We start from the raw sequence: 16313 nt of genomic DNA, 5'->3' as shown, positions 1-16313 counted from the left end.
CCAAGCTCGTTGTGTGGCCCCCTCCGATCCTCCTTCATTTCAGTGCAACTTCCCCAACATCCACGCTGCCAGCAGCTCTGTGTCAACCCCCATTCTCATCCCCCCATGGCAAGGGCTCCATGTTCCCCTGCATTCCCACCTCTCTTCCATACCAGGATCTCCCAATGTCCCGCACACCAGGATTTCTGTGTGCCCCCTCCCCCCCGCTCCTCCTCAATATGAGCATTGGCCTGCTAAACCCAGGGTTGTGAGTTCAATCCTTGAGGGGGCCATTTAGGGAACTGGGGTAAAAATCTGTCTGGGGATTGGTCCTGCTTTGAGCAGGGGGTGGGACTAGCTGATCTGCTGAGGTCCCTTCCAATCCTGTGATATTCTGTGATTCTCCCCCATGCCAGGGGCTGTGTGAATGCCCTTCTTGCCCTCCCTTAATTTCTTCCCGCCCAAAAATTTTTTTTATTGATCTGGGAGGAAGGATAAGCCATTCAGAGTGTCAAAACATTAAACTCTTTTGGGAGGATAGGCTGAGATGAGACTGGCAGGGACCTCAGGAGGTCATCTAGTCCAACCCCCTGCTCAAAGCAGGACCAATCCCCAACTGGCTCCCTCAAGGATTTGAACTATCCCTCCCCCCCTAAATTAGCAGGACCAAATATTGATTTTACCCCAGATCCCTAGGTGGCCCCCTCAGGGATTGAACTCACAACTCTGGGTTTAGCAGGCCAATGCTCAAACCACATATCCTTCCTGGTGTCTCATTATGCTAGAGAGTGTTAAGGGGAGCCACCAACCAGTTCTTTGATCCATAGATAACTGCAAAGGAGCGTGAAGCTGTGGCTGTACTAAACAGATGGCAGGGGCTCGCCGTCTCCCCAGTTTCTCCCCAGATCAATAGGATTCTGGCCTAGAATGTTCCCTGAAATCCTGGAATTCATTGGGTGTGGCATAAAAAAGCTATCACGTTACAGACAGACAAACTGCAGAAATGCCATCAAGCTTACTAGCTCGGACAGCCAGCCTGGATTTGACTGTCACGCGCAGAGTGATTGATTGGCAGTCCGTATTAAGCCATGATCAAGTTAAACAGCAAAATGTCAAGGATAAAAAAAAAATGTATTCCCGTGCAGCTTGTGGGAGAGAACTCAAAAGCAGCAAACAGGAGGCAGAAAAGCAGAAACCAGAGAGGAAAAAAAACCCCACGCTTCCTAAATAATGTAGGATCTATAAATAAATCAGCTAACAAACACCAGCTTTGGGGGAGATTTTAAATCTGCTGAAAGAGACCCAGTCACTATGAAAGTCAAGCAATTAAATAAAGATTCCTTACCTCTGGCACCAATAATATCACAGAGAATGAACACGTTAAGTTTTGTGTTCAGATATGTAGTGAGGCCAAGTGGCCTCCCTCCCAGCGGGACAGCGAAGGACCATTACACGCCCCTTGGAAGGCGGAGCCTAGATCGCCCCGCCTCCCTCGCCGGAAGTACCGGAAGTAGAAAAGGCCAGCCCTGCAGAACAGTTGCAGAAAAAGGACGCTCTGCCTGTTCTCCCGTGTTCCTGAGAGGAGCCTACACCTGGCTGTTCCCGATGCCCGAGGACTGGCCCAGAGTACCAGCTGCCATGTACCCCAAGGAACCAGAAGAGGCCTGGAGACCATAGGTACCGAACCCCAGGGAGGCAGGAAGTAGCCCAGGGGCAGACATGGCGTGTTGCGGCTGGATCCCCACTGACACAGGGGCAGCCACTCCAGAGCTCTGGACTGGGATGTAGTGGAGTAGGGTGGGCCCGCGTCCCCCTGCCATCCCACCCCAGGGTGGCTGACCCCCTACACTGCGCAAGGAGGTTCTAGCTCAGGAGAGGCGCTTCCCTTACCACTCACCTGTAGACTGTTTGCTGGCTGCCTGCGCTCTGCCCAGGCCAAAGCCAGTCCTTAGAGACTGTGTTGTTTGCTGGCCGCCTGAGCTCCGCCCAAGCCACCGCCAGCCCTGATAGACTGTGTTTAAGGGCTGACTACTTGAGTTACCCAAGCCCAGGCTAAAGCCGGATAGTGACCATTAATCACCCAGCCTTATTGTGGGCTCTCCGCTGTCTCGCAGACTCTGGTCCTGGCCCAACAGGACCAGCCTGAGTGGCCTCCCTCCGAGCGAGGGACCATTACAAGATACCACAGAGATAATTGTATTATCTACAATTAGAGACACAAATAGACAGATTGATAGAATCTCTACAGTCTTTGGTAATGTATTTTTCACCATTTATGATGTTTGTTTAATTCTTGCATTTTGCTCAGTTCTGACCTTCAAACTAGACTGGTTAGTTTCATAGTGGTATATAGTCAGTTTCGCTTTCCAGCTCTCAGGCATTACCTAGCACAATGCTGCTGTGGGTAGATTCATTCATAACCTTTAAGAAGAAGGATGAAGTCACCCTTTCAACCCCCACGGCATTTTCATTAGGTTTAATAACCCCACCCCACTCCAAAAGCAAACACACAAACAAAACCCCACTACATTCTGGGCCTGAGTTGGCAATGTCCCTTTAAACATCCTTACATTGCAGATAGGCTAAAGCACATTCCAAACCAGAGCCCTCACATTAAAAGAGAAGAACTTTCGAAACAAAGCCATTTGATATTATTATTTTGGTTGCTTTTGTTTTATCCTAGGATTCTAGAGCCGCGTTGGGTTCTTGCCGGTGTCGTAGCATATGCTGTTGGAAATGAAAGCAGGGGCTTGTGCTTGCCTGGGTGTTATCTGTAGTGGGGGTGGAATGGGAAGAGTGCCAACACTGTGTTTGCATGAATAGGGTATGTGTGTATGCAAATGTGCCATGTATCAATGTGGGGTATTTGCATGCAAACAGGGTGCTTGTGTGTATAAACCTGGTGCGCATGTATATGGATGGGTGTCTGTGTTGGAAGGGGAAAGGGAGAGGGAGAGCGAGCTGCATGCTGGTACTTGATTTACATTGCAATAGTCCTATGCAAATGTCCTGGATTTTGTAACCCCAGGAAACTGGATTTCAACTGGGGAAGGATGCTTTGAAGGACTTTCCTCTGGAAATATGCAGTATTACGAGTGCCTCAGCCTGCGTTTGGATACGCCAGGCTCCTCTGACTTATGCAGGAATGGAAACACAGGAACAAAGGCCTCGTCCTTGACAGGTTTTGGAGCTCAGGGTGTGTCCAACCTACTGGTTTTAACGACAATTATTTCCACTTTGCTAAAATGGGGTCTCTCCTCCCCCCAACCATCTGAGAAGAGCTCTGGGGGAATGTGCTCTCTGCTCAGCAATATTAACAAGCAACGGAATTGGAAACCATCAAAGGCATTCAAGGGACTTACCAACTAGAAGAACTGGAGAAGCAGTGCCGGGCTGTAACACAGCTTTCTTAAGCCTGCAGCTGGTTGGCTCTGCTGCATTTAAAGGAGCAGTTCCTAGAAAAGCATGCTGGGAAAATAGTGCTTACGAGAGGGCAGGCAAGCTGGTCTCAGAAAGACACCAAAGGGATCAGGAAGTTACTATGAAAAGTGCTCTTGAGTTGTACATTTCCCTGCTATCCCAAGAGCCCCTTATATGGAGATGCTTCCATCCTTGCTGGGCCCTTCTGTTGGTCAGTTTCTCTGTCCCCTCAGCACTTGGTGCTACAAGCCGGGAGGAACCTGACAAATGAGTCCAGGGTTTTTACTGTTCACAAGAGCCAGCTGCGTTTAACCGCTGCTCTGTTAGACCACACGCTGGACTGGATTTGAAAGCTGCTGTCTAGAGACGCGTCTCAGAGATGACAAAGATCTGATGGCAGCACCAGCCATAACCAAATCCAGGATCAATGACTTCTGCCTGTCTTAATGTAGTTCCCGCGGTTGTACCAAGACCACTTTGCACGGGGGTTTTCTATCCAGAGGTAGTGTGGTCTAGTGGGCTGAGCTCAGGGCTGGCCCATATAGGTGGTGATGAACACTAGGGATGCCTACATCCTGGGAAACCAGGAACTCCTGAGTTTGAATTCCAACCCTGCCAAGGATTCACTCCATGGTCTTCTGCAAGTCCCCGAGCATTTCTGTTTCCCCAAGTGTAAAATGGGATAATAATACTTACCTGCCAGGCTGGGAAGTTTAGTTCATTCATATCTGTATAATGCTTTGAAAGCCTTGGATAGGAGACACTATGAAAAAGGCGAAGTATCATGGGGGGGAAATCTATGCCATTCAGGACACTGAGATTGTCTTTGTGCTGCACAATGAGATGGTTCAGAACTTTATGGTCATAACGTGGCTAGCAACTCAGATGCCTCTGCTTCTGGAGAATCTCCGCTACCTGCCAGTAGTACAGGGGACTGACACACAGATGAGCAGTGCTGATTCGATCCAGAAGAAGGCCACAGCACACATTCAGCCCAGCAGATTCATTTCAGTTGGTAGCATTAGTTACAGTGTTGTTATTGATTCCTTTCCTTTGGTTATTCATTCCTGTGAACTAGCCACTCCTGCTTCTGTCCTGTGGAGACAGTCAGCACAAACCCTGAACACCACTCACATGGGACTTACGTTGTGGTAGCCCTGGGCACACGGCTAAGCTTTTTCACGCTTCCTGTATAACTTCCTATGAAGAAAGGATGTGGGGCACAATGGCCCCACCACTGAGGGGGCAGGGAGGGGGAACGTAGGAAGGAAAATCCACACCAGAGGCTGGCAGAGGGTTCTCCCTCCAGCCCCACTGATGAGTCAAATTCGTCATCCCTCTTTGAAAGATCTCCATCCTCCCCAAGAAGGAACCAGAACAGAGCCAAGTGGCGTGTAGCGGGAGTAATTAACGTTGTCATGACCCAGGGATCATTGTGCTGCCATGAGTGTCGGGGAGGGATCAAGGCAGGCAGAGAGAGGGGAAGGAAATTGGGAGATGTCACTGAATAATGCTCTTTATCCAGGGCTCCTCCAGGGCAGCAGCGTCAGTCACAAGCACCGCTGAGCGGCCCTGCTGGCTTGGTGTGAGACACGTCAGAGTCACTACTCATTGCTCGTTAGGGGGCTGCATCTCACCACCTCCTTCACCTCCCCTGGATCTGATTTGAAGGGACAGCCGCAGGTCTTGGCTGGCTGTGCTGCCCATCCCGTGAAGGAGCACGTGCCCCCCGTGCCTGTCAGCGTCGCTCGGCCCAGATCTCTCACTGGTCATCGCCCCGTAGCTGAGGAGGGCTGCTGGGCAATGTTGCTTAGTGAAGAAGCAGCGAGATGTGTGCCTTTTCTGTGCCCCCAGGAGGACAGCAAGTGTTTGCAGATTAGCAGTTCTGCCTTGACCATCTGGCCCTCCCAACCCACAGTCCTTGGGAGCGGGTGAGGAATGCTTGACGCCCACGGAGGTGCTTAGCGAGGACTCAGGAGTCCCTTTTCCCCAGGCTTTGGTCCTGTTCAAATGCTGCTGTTCCTGGTGTGATGTTTCAAAGGGGTTGTTAGAAGGATTATGTCTACGGCTCGAACCCCAGAGTGAGGCGATGTCATCGGGACGATGGAAGGAAAGAGCTGAAACCCGATTAGCATAAAGGATCCTGCCAAACTCATCCTGCAGCTCGGACGCTTATTTCATTATCTGATAGGCCCTCTTTTGCGACGTTGTGATCGTCTCCTTTCCGTGAGAGGGCTCTGGGGCTGAAATAAACACACCTGGTAGTGTTACCCATCCTAGCACAGGGTGTGTCAGGCTCTCCCGGCTAGGGACTAGGCCATTAGAGGATAACAGCCTATTCCTACTACCAGCTAATGAAGCTACTCCTTTAAGTCAAATGCTAAAGGTCTGTGTTGTGGTGCTGAAAATCCAAACTCATCTGATGGTTCACGTGGGTTGTCACATTTGCACTGTGTTCATGTTAACAATGAGCTCCCAAATTCCTAGATTCCAGAGCCAGAAGGGACCATTGTGATCGTCTAGTCTGAACACAGGCCAGAGAGCTTCAAAATAAACCTCTGGGCCCAGAAGCACTTTCAACTCTACATTCCTTTCCAGCAAATCCAATCCATCTTCCCATCCCCATTTGGGTCCTTAATGGCCCATGATAACATCACAGAGTACCTTATAGGGCAAGCTGCCCCCCCCGTCCAGGTCCAGTCCATATTCTGGCATCAAGTAAACACACCAGCCACCTCAGCTGTACAGGATGCAGAGTTTCTAGCTCCTTTCATAGAATCTCTGCATTGGAAGGGACCTCTGGAGGTATCTAGTCCAACCCCCTGCTCAAAGCAGGGCCAATCCCCAGATAGATTTTTGCCCCAAATCACTAAATGGCCCCCTCAAGGATTGAACTCACAACCCTGGGTTTAGGAGGCCAATGCTCAAACCACTGAGCTAGCCCTCTCTGATGCCGCATTTCTGCTCCTCTCCACTCCCACCACCAGTTCTCTTTTCTTCTTCTTCATTGACCCACTCTCCCACCTATGCGCGTCTCTCCACTTTTGCAGATCAATCATGATTTAGTCCTAAAATGGGTGAAGATTGAATGGGGGAGGAGTGTTGATATTTTATCCAACCTTCTTTCTTTCTTTCTTTCTTTCTTTCTTTCTTTCTTTCTTTCTTTCTTTCTTTCTTTCTTTCTTTCCATTCATCCCACACTCATGACAGTGATCTCAGACCCCATCACCCTGGTACCTGAGCATCTTGGTAGTGCACCCAACCCTACGCTGTCCCTAGACCAGGCTCCTTCCAATAACTACAGGTACCTCGCAGAAAATCAAGTGGATTGTCTGAATCGTGTGGAAGGTAAAGCAGGTTCCTGGGCGCAACTCCATTCCTCTGCGTCATATTTATGCTTTGTCCAGTCCTTCCAGAGCGACCCATCTCAGTCAAGAGAGAAGGAGAGGAAACCTTTGCTACGAAGGAAGCAGCTGAATTCCAAAGGCCTGAGGATTTACTGCAGGACTGGAAACTCATGAACGGCTGAGTCTCCTGGGTAAAATGTCCACCTGGCCCTCCCTCACCTCTGACCATCATCCTGCTAGCTCCATTTCTGGTGCCATGGGTGCTTATTGCGGCAGTAGGATTATGTGGTAGTGTTTTAGCACCCTCCTGAAGTGAGGTTACGAATCAAGGAGTCATTGTCCAGGTGAACCAGCACTGCAGAGCTAATGAATATGAAATCTTAACTTCATGAACTGTGACTTGGCAGGGCGTAGGTGTCTTATTTTCTAATTAACAGCGTCCACTCTCCCCCGTTGCCCGTCACAGAGACAGGCCGCTGCCGGGCCTTGGTCAGAGTAGTTCAGGGGGTAGCAAGGCTCAACAGCAGATGAAAAACCAAGAGCATCGGCAAATGAATCACACCCCAGCTCCCAGTGCAGATGTAGCCTGAATGTTGTCAGGCAGTAGCTCTGTTGGTTGCAAGGGGTCTTATGGCTCAAATGGAGCTGAACCCATCCTTGCTCTCATCCCGGACCACCGAGAGCTACCAAGCTTAAACGGCAGCTCTGGCTTCCAGCAGGCAATTGTGTGTCAGATTCCAGACTCCCCCACTCACTGTCACACACACACGGCGCATGACAGCATTGTGATCGCAACCACACACGTCACCGTTCTCAGGAACACTGAGGGCCTGACTCTCATTTAAACTAAGGTCCCTTTCAGTGTAAAAGGGCCTTAATGTAAATGAGAATTAGGCCTCACCTAGTCTCCTGGCAAGTTCCGATAAAACCTGAATTATTTCTGGAGTGAACAACGTCTGTAATATTTACAAGAGGTGCTGGTGTCAAACAATATACTGTATATACGTACAGCCTCCAGCATGTACAGACCCGATTCACATTTGCTCTTCATGTACACGTCACACACACACACACACACACACACACACCCTTCTGTCTGTAATCTAGTCTTGCCAACTTTCTAATTGCAGAAAACCGAACCCTCTTGCCCCGCCCCTTCCCTCAGAACCCACCCCTTCTCTGAGGCCCTGCCCCTTCACCGAGGCCCCACCCCCACTTACCCCATCCTCCCTCCCTCCGTCACTCACACTCCCCCCGCACCCTCACTCACTTGCTCATTTTCACTGGGCTGGTGGGGGGGGGCTGAGGGTTTCGGAGAGTGGGAGGGGGCTCCAGGCTGAGTTAGGGGTTTGGGGTGTGGGAGGAGGTGTGGGCTCTGGGCTGGGGGGTGCAGGTTCCGGGGTGGGACCAGAAATGAGGGTTTAGGGTGTGGAAGGGGGCTCCAGGCTGGGGGTTGGGGTGTGAGAGGGGTGAGGGCTCTGGCTGGAGGTGTGGGCTCTGGGGTGGGGCCGGGGATGAGGAGTTTGGGGTGCAGGAGGGGGCTTAGGGCTGGGGACAAGGGGTTTGGAGTGCAGGAGGGGGCTCAGGGCTGGGTCAGAGGGTTGGGATGCAGGAGGGGATGTGGGCTTTGGGAGGCCATACAGCAGCCCCATTGCCAGAGCCCCTTGCAGCACTAGGAGATGGGGATACCTCAAACTCCTGGTGCTGGCAATGGGGTGACAGAGCACGGGGTAGCCACCGGGGCATGCAATGCAGCTGAAGCCCAGCCATAGGAGTGCAAGGAGAAGCGGGCAGCAGCAGGAGAGTCGCATGCCATGACCCCTCAACAGCCATCTCCAGCTGGAGCGCTCGCGAGTCACGCTATGTAACCCTGCCCTGCCCCGGCCAATGGGAGCTGTGCCTGTGGGCGGGGGCAGCACGCGGAGCCCCCTGGCCGCCCCTCCACCTAGGAGCTGGACATGCCAGCTGCTTCCCAGGAGCTGCACGGAGCCGGGCAGGGAGCCTGCCAGCCCCACTGTGCCACCAATCAGACTTTTAATAGCCTGGTCCGCAATGCTGACTGGAGCCTCCAGGGTCCCTTTTCGACCGGGCGTGCTGGTTAAAAACCGGACACCTGGCAACCCTATCTCCATATTCACCAACAGCCATACATATTTCATTCAAACAATGTTCAGAGGCTATTAGAAACTCACAACGAGAAAATTACAATTGAGCCAGGATTTATGGCATTAGGCGAGCTGGGCTAAGATGGTCTAGTGATCTGAGCAAAGATGGGGGTTAGGCACTTGTGAGTTAATCTCTGATCCTTCTGAGGCCTTGGGCAAGTCATTTCCACCCGCTCTGCCTTAGTTTCCCCATCTGTAAAACCGGATCCTGATATTTACCTACCCTGTTGGTTTGTTGGAATGATAAGTGGTCGCCAAGTGCTTTGAAGATGAAGAGCGCTGTGTAAGGGATGACAATGGCCTTTGTGCTTTGGAGTCATGCCAAAAAATAATGAAATTTCCAAACGCGGGTGCCTAGATACACATTTAGGCCTGGAGTAAGACACCTGATTTTGCGGGTGCTCAGCACCTCTGGAAATGGGGCCACTTATTTACCTGCCTAAGTATTGATGCAATTGCCTTCTTTAAGCACCCATGACATGTTTGAAACCAGCACTAGGAAGCTGGGATGAGAATCCCACAGCACTGCCCTCGAGTGTACTTGGCAGGGTAAATATTTGTTTCCAAACTGTGGGCTAATTCTAGGTTCTTTTGCTTTGAGTGGACCCCAGCACTTGTTTCTCTCCACCCGACAGAGGAACCGTGGGCTCTCTAATACTTAGACACCACAGGCCCGAGCTAAGGTTGCTATGGCAAACGTCCTTGGCATCTCTCTGCTTTTGTGAGTGCTCGGAATTGTGAGTGCAGGGAACACCCCTCACCCCGTCACATCGCCATGGCCAAAGCAATGTGTAGCCAAGAGCCAGGCAGGTGTCTGGGTTATGGGCATTGCAGGAATGGTCCAGGTGAGGCTGTGAGAAAAGTGGGGACTCCCTGTGAGTGAGCTCTGAGCTGGTGTGTGTATGTGTGTGAGAGAGAGGGCTCTGGGCTGATCTCTTTGTGTATGTGTGTGTATGTATATGTGTATGTGTGAGTGAGCTCTGAGCCAGTGTGTATGTGTGTGAGAGAGAGAGAGAGAGAGAGAGAGAGAGCGAGCTCTGAGCTGGTCTCTGTGTGTGTGAGCTCTAGACTGATCTCCCTGTGTTTTTGTGTGTGTGTGTGTGTGAGCTCTGGGCTGATCTCTGTGTGTGTATGTTTGTGTGTATATATGTGTATGTGAGAATGAGCTCTGAGCCACTATCTGTGTGCACGCGCGTGTGTGAGCTCTGGGCTGATCTTTCTGTGTGTGTGAGTGAGCTCTGAGCCCATGTGTGTGTGTGTGTGTGTGAGCTCTGGGCTGATATTTCTGTGTGTGTGTGAGCTCTGAGCTGCTGTGTGTGTGTGTGTGTGTGTGTGTGAGAGAGAGAGTATGTGTGTGTGTGTGTGTGAGCTCTGGGTTGCTGTGTGTTTGTGTGCGAGACAGAGAGCGCTCTGGGCTGGTGTGTGTGTTTGTCTGTGTGAGAGCTCTGGGCTGCTGTGTGCGTGTGTGTGCGTGTGTGGCTGATGGAGCAGGCCGGGAGGGGGAGCAGCACACGCAGTCAGGGGCTGAATCCCCGCATCCTCTCCTCATTGCTGTCACAGCAGGAGAAGCCGCGGGACCGGGAGCCGGAGCTCGCTGTGGGGCAGTGCGAGCGGGATCGGCGCATCTTCCTCCAGCTGCAGTGAGGTGAGGACAGCGGGACTGGGCAGCCGCCCAGCTGCAGCAGAGCGGGTGGGCGGGGGGGGGGGAGCTGAGAGAGGGGCATCTCCATCCATTTGCAGTGGGGCAGAGCAGAGGGAGGGGCACCCCCAGCAATCTGCAGTGGGTAGGGACCGGGGCAATTCCAGGCAATGCCGTGGGTAGGGACCGGGGCATCTCCAAGCGGCACAATGGGGTAGCGACTGGGGCATCTCCAGACAGAGACGTGGGTAGGAACCGGGGCATCTCCAGGCGGGCAGTGGGGTAGGGATCGAGGCCATTCCAGGCGGTGCAGTGGGGTAGGGATCGGGGCCATTCCAGGCGGTGCAGTGGGGTAGGGAGGGACCGGGATATCTCCAGGCGGTGCCTAGGGAGTTAGGGACCGGGACATCTCCAGGCGGGGCAGTGGGGTAGGGACCAGGACATCTCCAGGCGGTGCCTAGGGTGTTAGGGATGCGGGGCAGTGGGGTAGGGATCGGGGCCATTCCAGGCGGTGCAGTGGGGTAGGGATCGGGGCCATTCCAGGCGGGGCAGTGGGGTAGGGAGGGATCGGGGCCATTCCAGGCGGTGCAGTGGGGTAGGGACCGGGGCATCTCCAGGCGGGGCAGTGGGGTAGGGACCGGGGCCATTCCAGGCGGGGCAGTGGGGTAGGGACCGGGACATCTCCAGGCAGGGCTGTGGGGTAGGGACCGGGACATCTCCAGGCGAGGCTGTGGGGTAGGGATCGGGGCCATTCCAGGCGGGGCAGTGGGGTAGGGACCGGGGCCATTCCAGGAGGGGCAGTGGGGTAGGGACCGGGGCCATTCCAGGCGGGGCAGTAGGGTAGGTATCGGGACATCTCCAGGCGGGGCAGTGGGGTAGGGATCGGGGCCATTCCAGGCGGGGCAGTGGGGTAGGGATCGGGGCCATTCCAGGCGGGGCAGTGGGGTAGGGATCGGGGCCATTCCAGGCGGGGCAGTGGGGTAGGGAGGGATCGGGGCCATTCCAGGCGGGGCAGTGGGGTAGGGACCGGGGCATCTCCCGGAGGCGGTGGGCGGAACAGTGGCTCAGGGAGGAGCAGCGGGGTCGGGGCACCTCGCGGTGGGCTCGGAGGAAAGCCCCTTCCCCGAGCCGGGGGAAGGCAGCGATTGCCGCACAGGGACCGGCCCCGCTGCCTCTCCAGCCTCTTACCACCCCCCCCCCCCCCCCAACTCCCTCCTGCAGAGCCGCGATGCTGCCCTGGCGCAGGAACAAATTCGTGCTGGTGGAAGACGAGCGCCAAGGCAAAGGCAAGACCCTGGGCCCGGGGCTGAGCTACGCCTCCCTGCTCTCCAGCTTCGTGCGCTCCTGCCCGGACCTGCTGCCCGAGTGCCCGCTGGAGCGGCTGGGCAGCGTGTTCCGCAGCCGGCGGCACAAGGTGGAGCTGAACCAGGAGGACCCCACCTACACGGCCTGGTACCTGGGCAACGCGGTCACGCTGCAGGCCAAGGGCGAGGGCTGCACGGACGAGGCGGTGGGCAAGATCTGGGCCAAGAGCGACGGCGGGGCCAGCGGCACCAAGGTGAAGCTGACGCTGGGGGCGCACGGCATCCGCATGGCCCCCTGCGAGAAGCGGGGCGGCGGCGGGCGGCGGCCGGGCCATGCCTACCTGCTGCGCCGCATCACCTACTGCGCGGCGGACGGCCGCCACCCCAAGCTCTTCGCCTGGGTCTACCGGCACCAGGTGAAGAACAAGGCCGTGGTGCTGCGCTGCCACGCCGCGCTGCTCTCCAAGGCGGAGAAGGCGCGGGCCGTGGCGCGGCTGCTCTACCAGACGGCCAGCGCCGCCTTCAGCGACTTCAAGCGCCTGCAGAGACAGAACGACGCCCGGCGCCTCCAGCGCCAGCGCCTGGGCGACTCCATCGTCCCGCTGGTGCCCATCCGCAAGCTGCTCAACGGGCAGTGCCCCTACCGGCCCCCCGCCGACCGCAGCCGCGGCGCCCGCCGGCTCAGCTCCATCCTGGAGGAGGAGGAGGAGGAGAACCTGGGCACCGCCCGCCACCACGCGCCCTCGGGCCGCCTCAGCCCGGCCACCGGCTGCAACCATCCCGCTCCGGCCCCCCAGCGCCGGGAGCGGGCCGAGGTGCTGACTTTAGCCCGGGAGCTGAGGGGCTGGAGCCTCCAGAGCCCACCGCCCTGGAAGCCCGCCCAAGAGAGGCCCTGCTTGTCGGGCTGCTAAAGCCAGCAGGCTAGAGACCGCCCAGCGTCCTTCCCAGAAGGACCCGCCTGCCTGGGGTGAGGATGGGCAGAATGAGTCTGGAAATGCCACCCGCTGCTGTGCCCCGGCCCGTGTGCCCCTCGCTGCTGCCTAGGGTGACCAGACAGCAAGTGTGAAAAATCAGGACAAGGGGTGGGGCGGTAATAGGAGCCTATATAAGAAAAAGCCCCAAATATCGGGACTGTCCCTATCAAATCGGGACATCTGGTCACCCTACTGCTGCCTTTGCAGCCTGAGGAGAGGCAGACAACAGTCATCAGGCCCTGCTGACTGGCAGGGCTCACACACAGACCGACTGACCTGCCCAGCCTGCAGGTAACACTCCTTCACCGCCCTCTGAGTACAGGCACCAGCTCCGGTGTGGCCCTTTCGCCTGAGCGGACATTGAAATGATCTAGACCGGTTGGTGCATATCTCCATCTCTTCCACACACACCTCCCCGCCCCTCCACACACACACAGACACTTGCTAACCAGCTCAGAGACAGACTGCACTGACTCTAACGACTGGCATTAGAGCCATGGACAGGCTCCTGCTAAACTGAAACATACCCGCAAGGTCTGGAAGGGTGAAGGGTTCCCTGAATGGGCAGCTGCCACAGGGAGCAACTCTTGTGTGTATTTTGTACTTCCAGTGATTTCAAGAAAAGAGAGGGAGAGACACACACACACAAACTGGGGGTGGGGGATGATATTTCCATTTCAGCCAAGGGAAGGAGAAGCTGGTTCAGCTGAAGTGACTTTTACTACTTGATCTAAACTAAAATTTATATGTTAAAAAAAAGCCATCTATTTACAGAGAGATGCCCTTAGATTTCACTTCTATTACAACGTGCAATTTTTCTGTACAGTTTTGTACATGTCACATAGGACAGGTGCCTGTATGTGTCTGACACTGGGGAGGGGATGTGGCTTGGGATGGGTTGTACAGCACGGTGGGGCTGAGTCTGGTTTTCCAAGGTGCTGGGCCCCCATAGCTCTCCAGAAGGGGTTGTGTGGGCGCTCCAGAGCTCTGCAAATCAGGCCACAGTTACATGGCTAAAGAGAAGTGTCTACATTCATATTTAGGCACCTAAATAAGCATCCTTATTTTCAGAGGTGCTGAGCACCTGTTGTCTTTGGTGGGATTTGAAGAATCTCTGAAAATCAGCCCTCTTTGAGTTAAGTAGCTAACGGTGGGTTTAGCTGTCTACAATTTGGCTCCCAAGTTTGGAAAATTTGGCCCTGGGGTTGCCTAGCTGTGCAGGGCCGCCCAGAGGATTCAGGGGGCCTGGGGCAAAGCAATTTTGGGGGCCCCTTCCATAAAAAAAGTTGCAATATCATAGAATACTATATTCTTGTGGGGACCGGGGCCTGGGGCAAATTGCCCCACTTGCCCCCCCCCCGCTCGGGCAGCCCTTTAGCTGTGTCTTAAGGAGATGGGCTCTAGAACACCCAGGAGTCAAATTCTTCATCTTGCTTTGGCTTCAATGGGGTTACATCGCGGACAGATTTGGCCCACATGTGTCTGACTCTGGGGATGAGATGCAGAGCATCGCACACAGAGAGAAGCTTTGTTCTGACACAGAACATGGGGTGTTTTAACCCCAGGAGAAGATGGTCAGCTGCACGTCTCGTTTGTATGTTCAAAATGCAAAGCCCAACGGCATGTGTGTGTGCGTGCGTACACACACACACACACACGCATATCATGTGGTAATTGTAATAAAGATTCTCTGTGTTTTCTGCAATATGATTACTGTGCTGTATCTTTTGTAAACATTTTGCTGCCTTTGTATCTCAAGAGCAGTAATACCAGAACGCAAACTGGCTCAGCACTGGGTGAGGGATCGGGCGTCTATCTATTGATCTAGCTGAGAGTTTTATACTGCTGCCTTTCACAGGAGTATCTGAGTGCCTTCCTGGAAAAATTAATAGCGGTATCAACGTTCCTAGTGGTCTTCATGGAGACGCTGACACCTCTCCCTTTATGGGGGCCAGTCTAGGCTCTAGACCAGGAGGGCCATTTGGCTAGATTATGTACCAAGCCCTGATTATAAATGAGGGATTTTACTGCTCTGTTGTGATGGTGATGATGGTGGTGATGATGTTTGTGTGGGTGTGTACGTGGGCGAAGATTTATTTGCTAAAAAGGGTTTGTGTCTGATTATTTGTGTGCACGCGCATATGAATCTGTGTGACCGTGTCTCCCGGTGTGTGCCTATGCATGTATCTTTTCCAAATGTGGACTCACACTTTGTGTGCGTGTGCATTTCATGTGTCTGCCGTGGGTACATGTAGGAATATAGATATACGTTTGGCTTCAAACCGGGGAGCGGTAGCAGGATGCCCAAAGCCCACATGCTGACGTTCAAATTAGCATGGACCACCAGTAAGTTACCTGCAAGTGCATAAATACCTCCTCTAAGTGCCAATTTCAGTGACCAAATGTGGGATGTGGGTGTCCCATTCAGGCACTGGTTTGACAACAGAGCCCGATATTTCTCTGTGTGCTGTAGGCCGGGTAGGTTGTAGACATGAAAGCATCTCACCCTTTTTGTGTGGCGCTCTCTGGAGATCAGTCCCTAGCAACCAATTATCAGAAAAGAGAGAAACTCTGGAATGATTCTGTGCCCTAACATGGAGGAACCTCCCGGAGTGTATTGCAGGAGGAGGAGAAATGGGGCTGGGGTAAGTAGTTTTGCAAGCAGACAGCTGCATTATTCCCTTTCATCTTCCCCGGGGCTGCCACCCCCACACTCCCGCAGCATTTATCTTTGCTCTTGGGAGGAACAAACAGCTCCTGAAAAAACAAAACCGTAGAAAAGTTGCGACATGCTTTTAAAAATCCACATTCCCTCCCGACGGCAACGGAAGCTCTAGAAATGATGTCAAATAAACAGCCGCTTCCAGTGGCCATGGCAACCGGCATTTTTAAAATCATGAGGCCAAATGTCTCCGTGGCATAACTCCACCCCCTGCGAGGAGCTTCCACCAGGGAGGGACTGGTCCCATTTAAGCTAAGAAGATTGTTTTCCTCTTTCCCTTTATTCCCTCTGCCTTTGAGGCATGTGGGTTTTATTAAAAGCTTATTTGCTTTGTGTTGAGTGACGGGGCTGAGAATCAGATGTTAGCCTTTGACTGGGATTCAGACGCACATCCCCAAAGCAAGGGCAAGGACTGGGGGACATTATTATTCCTCTAGTGCTGATGACTTGCCCTTCACTGTTGTTGAATACACAGAAAAAGACCCATTGCTGCCCCAAAGAGCTTACAAGGTGGATGTGTGGCCAAAGTCCAGCCCGAGGTGTACTGGCATCCTAAGAACTTGGGGAGAGGGGCTAACCCACCAGTTAAGCAGCCCCTCGTCCCATTTTTATCCCGGCCCATTGGTATTGGGAACTGGTTTATTGGCCAGCTGGTCTCTCCACCTGACCTAAACATGCTGGGATGGGCAGGGCTGTATTCTTGGGGAGTTGGATGCGGGAGGAATCTGGCTGCATCGCTCCAAGGGGGCCCATTCCAAGTAGC

The 16313-nt window shown here is 53.8% G+C and overlaps 1 protein-coding gene across 1 annotated transcript; it reads left to right on the top strand.

Moving 5' to 3' along the window:
• Positions 1–10286: 10286 nt before the first annotated feature.
• Positions 10287–13575, top strand: FAM43B (family with sequence similarity 43 member B). The gene is made up of 2 exons (XM_054009282.1): positions 10287–10556; positions 11772–13575. The coding sequence occupies exon 2, from the start codon at positions 11779–11781 to the stop codon at positions 12763–12765; it is 987 nt and encodes a 328-aa protein (XP_053865257.1). The 5' UTR covers positions 10287–10556; positions 11772–11778; the 3' UTR covers positions 12766–13575.
• The last annotated feature ends 2738 nt before the right edge of the window (positions 13576–16313 follow it).

The sequence above is a fragment of the Malaclemys terrapin genome, chromosome 19 (genome assembly GCF_027887155.1).
Source record: "Malaclemys terrapin pileata isolate rMalTer1 chromosome 19, rMalTer1.hap1, whole genome shotgun sequence".
NCBI classification, from domain to species: Eukaryota; Metazoa; Chordata; order Testudines; family Emydidae; genus Malaclemys; species Malaclemys terrapin.
Note: the sequence above shows the minus strand (reverse complement) of the source record. Positions and strands in the feature narration are given on the sequence as shown.

Excerpts from the sequence above, each read along its gene's own strand:
- FAM43B (XM_054009282.1), top strand. The coding sequence starts at position 11,779 with ATGCTGCCCTGGCGCAGGAACAAATTCGTGCTGGTGGAAGACGAGCGC.